This window comes from Gracilinanus agilis, chromosome X (genome assembly GCF_016433145.1).
Source record: "Gracilinanus agilis isolate LMUSP501 chromosome X, AgileGrace, whole genome shotgun sequence".
Lineage (NCBI taxonomy): Eukaryota > Metazoa > Chordata > Mammalia > Didelphimorphia > Didelphidae > Gracilinanus > Gracilinanus agilis.
In genome coordinates, this window is record NC_058136.1 from 61,363,724 (window position 1) to 61,371,160 (window position 7,437).

The 7,437-nt window shown below is 56.3% G+C and overlaps 1 protein-coding gene across 1 annotated transcript in view; it reads right to left on the minus strand.

Annotated features, from left to right (window-relative positions):
- Positions 1-890: 890 nt before the first annotated feature.
- Positions 891-7,437, minus strand: part of ARR3 (arrestin 3) — a 7,456-nt gene continuing 909 nt past the window's right edge. Inside the window, exons 5-16 of the mRNA XM_044682583.1 lie at positions 6,156-6,355; positions 5,916-5,975; positions 5,685-5,752; positions 5,238-5,373; positions 5,009-5,093; positions 4,797-4,869; positions 3,661-3,798; positions 2,280-2,363; positions 2,068-2,091; positions 1,851-1,903; positions 1,296-1,305; positions 891-1,002 (exon numbers count right to left, since the gene is read on the minus strand). Coding sequence (XP_044538518.1) covers positions 891-1,002; positions 1,296-1,305; positions 1,851-1,903; positions 2,068-2,091; positions 2,280-2,363; positions 3,661-3,798; positions 4,797-4,869; positions 5,009-5,093; positions 5,238-5,373; positions 5,685-5,752; positions 5,916-5,975; positions 6,156-6,355 — 1,043 coding nt within the window. The remainder of the gene's footprint in view (positions 1,003-1,295; positions 1,306-1,850; positions 1,904-2,067; positions 2,092-2,279; positions 2,364-3,660; positions 3,799-4,796; positions 4,870-5,008; positions 5,094-5,237; positions 5,374-5,684; positions 5,753-5,915; positions 5,976-6,155; positions 6,356-7,437) is intronic.

The following is a 7,437-nucleotide window of genomic DNA, read 5'->3' on the forward strand; positions in this document are numbered from 1 at the left end:
CCAATGTGGCCTCAGACACTTCCCAGCCGGGTGACCCTGGGCGAGTCCCTTGACCCCCATGGCCCAGCCCTCACTGCTCTTCTGCCTTAGAACCAACACTGAGTATTGGTGCCGAGACGGAAGTCGAGGGCTTCAAAAAGAGAGCTAACCCTCTTGGTTTGGCTGTGCCGGAGGGCAGAGTGGGGTCCTCCAATGCTGACTCCAAGCTCTTGGTTTCAAGCTTAACCTGAATTTTCTAACGAGGAATCCCTTTATTTCCCACTGAGAGTTGATCATCCCCCACTACATCCTGGTCGCTCCTCAATTACCATCAAGACTAAAGGGCCATCGGCAGCCATTTTGCCAAAACATCCTCAACCAGGGCTTATACTTGGAGGAGTCCACAGAGATCAGAGATTGAGCCAATGGCTTAGGGTTGGCATGGACCCGAGTCAGCCAAACCTGGCCCAGAGGGCAGAGGGGACTGGCCCAGTGTTACCCAGCAGAATTCACAAGCAGGTCTCTGATTCCTAAAGAAGGCCCTGGATGTTTTGTCTGATACAGCCCTCCTGATCACCCTCAGAAGAGAAGATCTGGGGCTCCTGGCCAAGCAGAGGCGGCGTCCAATCATAGTCTGGTGCTCCGGGCTGTCGAATGGCTTCTGCACTCCACTGGGCCAGAACCCAGCTCATTTTCCCATCCACCGCTCCCCCCATGAGCCCAACGAATGGTTTCATAGTGCCTCAGGTTGCTCCTTCAAGGATGAAGTCTCCAGAGACACCTGGGCACTCCCTAGCCCTCGTGGAAGAAGGAGGACTCTCACTGGCAGGCAGCGTACTTTATTTGGCCCTGCACAGTTGATTTTCTGGGGCCCGAGCTACTCTACCGGGGCCCCGGCTCGACAAGCCCGCTCAGTCGTCCTCGGCCCCGGAGGCGGTGGCGACGGTGGTCTCTTCTTCAGGGTCACGTGCCCCCCCCAGCTTTGGCCACTGCCGAGCGAAGTCTTCTATGACAACATCCTCACTTCCAGAGCCGGCAGCAGAGGGATGATGGAGAAGGAGGACCCACATCCACGCTGAAGCATTTCCTTCTTCATCGACCTCCCCGTTTCTTCCCCTAGCCCGGACCCCTCTCCTCATCTGCCACCCCCTGGGCTGCCCCATCCTTTGAAAGAGGCCTGTTCTCCTCTCCCCGCCTCCCCTGCGCCCCATCCCCAGGCCCCTCTCTCATCAGCAGGCAGGCCTACAGGGGGCAGAGGGCAGTCTCAGCTAGCTTTCCCATTTCTAAAGGGCAGCCCCCACCCTGCCCCTCGGTACCTGGTGACATCTGCAGCCCAGTGGAGAGCACAGGATTTAAATTGGGGGGGGGGCGAGAGCTAGAGCTGACAGCTAGGCCAACTCCCTCATTTGATGGAGGAGCAAACTGAGGAGGGTTAGAGAGGCTCCCCTCCCCCCCCCCCCCCCCGGGAGAGGGAGTTTGACTTATCCAAAGTCACACAGGCAGTGAGCAGCTGAGGTGAGATATGCTTTCTTTAGAGGTCATTTGAATTCAACCTCCTCGTTTCATAAAGGAGGAAAAACCACTTCACAGGGAAGCCAAGAGCTTGGCTTAAGGCCACACAGGGAGTACGTAGCTGAACCGGGATTCAAACCCGGGGCCTCCGACTCCAAGGTCCTAGGGGCCAAGTCCTGGGAAGGTATGCTGGCCCAGCAGCATCTAATTCTTCCAAGGTATTCCCCATAGTCTCTCGGAGATCTGCCCCTCCCCCCACCGCCACGTCCCCACCTCACCTCCACCCCCCAATCCTGAGCTGGTCTCTGTTAGGGCAACCTAGCTCCCCAGTCCCAGCCTGGTCCCCCAGGGCTACTCACCATAAGATGGCTTGGGATGCATCAGCCTCAGGGGAAGCGCCACACTCATGTCACTGCCAAGATGCCCCCAATCTAGTCATTGCCCTCCTCGGCCCCACAGCTCCCCAAGCCTGGCCCAGGCATTGAGGGCAGTCCTTGGAGCCAGAATCCTCTGATGATCCCCCCACTCGGCCCTCTGAGCCTCGGATTCCCCCCAGAGCCCTCTCCCGCCTCTCACCTGGACAGCAGATCTCCCAGGATGCTGCAGACAGAAGGGTGCCCACGGTCAGCAGGCAGGCAAAGAAAAGAGGCTTCTCCGGGAGGCCTTGCCATTGGGGAATTGGGGGCGGGCATGGGGTGGGTCTTTGCCCACTAAACAGACTGGCATGACCGTGTATGTGTGTGTGAAGGGGGGGCACTCTGCTTAATCTCGCAAGGGCCTTTACTCACCCTCCACGGGATACCACCATGCTGATCCTGACTTGGTAGGACACCAGGATCCCCTGGGCCTCTCTGTCCATGCCGGGCCGAAGACTGAGAAGAAGCGGTTTTGAGGAGACGGTGATTGTCTTGGTCACATTTCCTGGTGTTTTTTCCTCTAACGTGGCCCTCCGAGCTGCCTCTCTCTGTTTGGATTGCTATTCTCCTCTTCAGGTTTTGTTTTGGTCACCTCGTGGTTTTCTGAGATGGCCAATCCAAGTCCTCTTGAATGCAGAGCCAGAGTGCTTTGCACCATCCTGTCCCTCCTAGGCACAAGCCCAGGTTCCTCTCTCTCTACCTGGCATTCAAGGCTCTTCCCTATCTGGCCCCATACTCTACAGGCTTAGAAAGGCCCAGTTGGAAGAGCCTTGAAGAGGCATCCAGGCCCATTCCCTTATTTACAGAGGCCGGAAGAGGCTCAGGGACCTGCTGAAGGGAATAAGCAGCAGAGCTGGGGAGGAATTTGGAAAGGGCCATCAATCGGGGTCAAAAGGGAACTTAGCTTGACTCTACCATTTCACTATTCCTCAACCTGCCTGGGAAATGGGAGCATTGCAATCTGGCTTTCTGGCGAGGTTAGACACAGTCTGAGCGGGGCAGCTAGGTGGTTCAGTGGATAGAGAGCCAAGCCTAGAGGTAGAATGTTCTGGGTTCAAATTTGACCCCAGACACTTCCTAGCTGTGCGACTGGACAAATCACTTGACCTCAATTGCCTAGCCCTTACCAATACTCAGTATGGATTGTAAGACAGAAGGTGAGGCTTTTGTTGTTTCATTCCCTTACATCTACTAGCAGAGGCCAGATGGCCCATAGTGGGCGCTGAAAAAAGCCGAGTGACCTAGGGTAAGGAGCTTTCCTTCTCTGGGTCACAACTTCACGGACTGTAGAAAGACAGGGTTGGGCTCTCTGTTTGCCTGGGGAATTGACTGGGGAAGGGTGGATTTAGGGATGACTGAAGAGACCGGGTGCTGTGAGCCCTGGTGGTGGAAATCAGGGGACTAGGACACCCTGTGCCATCTTGGCTCGAACCCTTCCAGTGGTTGGTGCTCCTTGTGCCATGCTTTCTCAGCACACGCCACCATGTGGCTTTCTTTTCCTTTCCTCTGTCTCCTTCCACCCTCCTTTCCTCTTCTCCCCTTCTCCTCCACCTTTCCTCTCTTCTCTGGCACCCTCTCATGGGTGCCCCTTCAGGGATTCCCCTAGCTGCTGCTGGCCCCCAGAGGAAGCCCTGGCTGTGCTGCAGACCATTTCAATCTGAGGCCTTGGGTTCTGGGTGGGCAGAGGGGTGTACACTGAACGTCAGCTCTGAGGGGAGGATCAGAGTCTGGGAGAGAGTGGGGCCATGCTCACATGGTGCTAGAGGCCAGATTGGTGTCTTCATGCTTAAGTTGGCCATCCAGGGCCAGGCCCTGTTTCTGGCGGTTGGCAGCCAGGCTTGGCGTTGCCACGAAGCTCTTGGAGAACGTGGAATTGGCGACCACGTTCTCTCTGGTGGGGGAGGGGGAATAAGAGCCATGGGTGAGAGGGGTAGTTAAGCAGAGTGGAGTGTTCGTCAGGTGGGCAGCTGGAAAAGGTCCCCGATGACACGCCCTGGGATCCCCTAAGCAGGCCACCTCTCCTTTCGAAGCTCAGTCTCTTTTCTGTGCAGTAATGTCAAAGGAAAGACTGTCTACTCTAGGGGGTTGCTTGGCATGATTCTCTTGTGCCATCTTCACAATGGCTCTGAGTATTAGGAGACCCACTTTGCTGTTGAGTCCTTTTTCAGGGCTGTCCAGCTCTTTGTGACCCCGTGTGGGCTTTTCTTGGCCAAAGTATCAGAGTAGTTTGCTATTTCCTTCTCCAACTCTTTTGACCAATGAAGAGACGGAAGTAAGCAGGGTGAAGTGACCCGCCCAGGGTCACCCAACTGGGAAGTGTCTGGAGCCGGTTTTGAACTTAGAGCTTCCTGACTGTGGCCTGCCCACCTAGTTGCCCAGGCCCATTTTACATATGAAGAAACGGAGGCTTAGAAAGGGCTAGTGACTTGCCCAGGGTTGCAGTTTAGGAACAGGCAGAGGATATATGTATAACCCAGGAAAAAAATTTTTTTAATAAAAAATGTAAAAAAAAAGAAGAAGAAGAAGAGGCAGAGGGGTAAGCAAAGCTAGATGTTTCCCAACTCTGCCTCTTCAGCCCTCCCTGCCCAACCCCTGACAGAGTGCTAGAGTATCTGTAAAAGGGAGGGGCTTGATTAAACAACCTCTGAATCTAGAACCCTCCTAGAGTCTTCCTCTGGTTTACTTGGCCACCCACCCCTTTGCTTGCTTCCCTCCAGCACTCATCCTGATCCCAAGGCCCAGTTGTTCTCAGGCCTCTCGTCCCTTTCCGCTCTTTTTCGACCTCTACCCCCATCATTAGCCTCCTTAGCCTCAAGGCTTTGGCTTCCTCCTCCCCTCACTCCCACCGCCCAGAACCCCCCTGTCCTCAGTCGAAGACTCTGTTCTCACGCAAACTCTGCAGTGAACACGGTCTTGGTGTACTTGTCCCCGGAGTACAGGACGACGTCAACAATCTGGTCAACTTCACGTCCCCGCCACGGCCAGGAATAGAACATAGCTATATAAGCAACGGGCCTCCAACCCTGCCCTGCCCGAGGAATTATTGGCAGCCCTCCAGTGAGCTGGGGCCCAGCTGGAAGGGGCCAGACTTGGGGACCGACCTGCCACCTTGATTTTCTTGATGATCTTGCTGCTGCCATTGTTGATGGCGACGTGGATGGAGATGGGCTCCCCGTGGTAGTAGACCTATAGCGGGGGTAGGGGAGCGGTCCGTCAGCAGGCAGGCAACCCCGGGAAGCTCGGTGGAGGGACATTGACAGCAGCTCCTCCCCAACTCCTGTCTCCCGTCTCCCTGCTCCCAGTGCTCTTTGTGGGCAGGAGGCCACAGACCTCTTTGTCCATCCAGGCTTCTAGCTTCAGGGGGTGGTCGGAGAGAAGGAAGTGCCAGGCGGTCTCGGCCCGGGGTTTGGGGCCCAGGTCCGAGGGGGCGAACTGCACTTTCCGAATGATCAGACGCACAGAGTTCCTGGGGGAGAGTAAATGGTCAAGGAGATGCTTCCTCCCACTCCCCGCTGACCTGTTGCTTCCCTTTCTGACTCTGGGTCCAAACAGGGGGACAAAGCTCCGGTGCAGAGAGAATGAGAAGCGTGGATGGAGGGGCAGGGGACCCCGCGGACCAGAGGAGGTGAGGAGAGAAAGGGGTAAGTGACCTGCCACTTACTTACTGCCTGTGCAGTCTTGAGCCTCGGTTTATCCCTCTGTAAAAGGGGGGGAATTGGACTGGATGGCCTCTAAGGCTACTTCGAGCTCCAAATCTAGGGGCCTCTAAACCAGTACCTCTTGGGGATTTTCTCCTCCAAGCTCTCAGCATAGAAACTCTTCACTTCAAAGTCCACTCCACAGGCCTGCATGGGGTGGGGAAGTCAGTCAGGAGGCCGTCCTTCATTTCATGGTACCGCGCCACAGGGACCGCCTAGCAGCTCTTAACCCTCAGCTTTCTGGGGTTCCCTGCACCAATCCCTCCTGCTTTCTCCTACAGTCCCGCTGGCCTTGCCTCCACAGGCTGACCTTTTCAGCATCCTCAGGCCCGGGCTGCAGGCTCACTGAACAGGGTAGATTGGTGGCCAGCTGTCGGGGGAAATGGCTGTCAGAAGGAGGCGAGCAAACAGGAGGACCAGAGCCTTTCCTCTGCTTTCCCTCCTGTCTGTCTCCGCCTTCCCTACCTCAGCTCGCCCTCTCCGGGCCAGCTTCTCCACTAGGCCTCCCCCGGGTGCCCAGCCCTGGCCGCCACCATAGCTTGGGGCCCACCTGGAAGGTGAAGGGATGGGCGTTAGCGCCAAGCTTGCGCAGCAGGCATTCCTGAAGGGCCGTGAGGACCAGTGGAGCCTCTGGGGACTCTCTGGGGAGCACTTGCAGAGCCTGCACATAGAGGTCTTTTCGGAACGTCAGACCGATCACATCCAGGTCATCCCGGCCATAGCGGAAAGCACAAGTCAGCACCACGAACACTGTGGAGACACATGGAGGACCCGCCATGGGGGGCTGGGGCTGGGGCTGGGGCGGGCAGGAAGGGCAGCAAGAGCATGACCCCGAGGGGCGCACCCAGAATAAGCCTGTGCCCAGGGACACAAGAACTCGAAAGCCCCGTGGAGGCAGTCAGGAGGCAGCATGGCTGAGGCCTGGACTTGGAGACAGAAAGAAATCGGTTCCTGCCCCGTCTCTTACACTCACTAGTGGTGGGCCCACTGGCAAGCCGCCTGCTCTCTGAGGACTTCGGCTCTGTCCCCGAGGCTCCGAGTTATTAAAGGTAAATGGGTCGGCCTTTCTGTTGGTAGCGAGTTTCCAAAGTGAGCAAATGCAGGTCCTTGGGCTACTCGGGAAACGCAAAACGGGTCACAGCCGATTAGTTAGGCTTCCGCCTTGGAGGGGCCTGGAAGCTCCTCGAGGACAGCCCCTTAGTGAGTTTCCTCTATTTCCCTAGCACAGCGAGCGGGTTATCGAATGCCTGAATGAATGTAATAGGATTCCGAGGGGGAAGGGCCCTTTGAGATGACCTGGTCCTGTTCTTCCATTCGAGAAGAGGAAACTGAGGTCCACAGAGAGGACGTGAATTGGAATAGGTCGGGAAGGAGAGGCAGAGGAGGGAAAGAGACAGCGTGGGGGAAGGAGGGAGTCCAAGGGACAGAGAAGGATAAAGGAGAGGCATACAAGAGGGCAGCAGAGGGAGGAGGGCAGGAAGTAGACGGCTGAGTGGGTGGCACAATGGATAGAGTGCCAGGCCTAGAGTCAGGAAGACCCGAGTTCAAATCTGGCCTCAGACACTTCCTTTTGGCCCTTTAATTTCCTCATCTGTGAATCAAGAGGACTGGACCAGGGCGTCTTTGAGGCATTTCTTCTTATCTTGAATCTCTGATTGCCCTGGAACCCCAAGTAGCCCCTACCTACAGCTCTTCCTCTTCTTTTTGTGGATTTCTCTACTTGGAACGGGAGAGTGACCTCCTCTCACCAGCTAGAAATTACGCTCTGAATCGCAGCAGTGGGATCTGAACATTCTTTCTGCCTATTTACTTTGGGATCGGGGGGGGGGGGG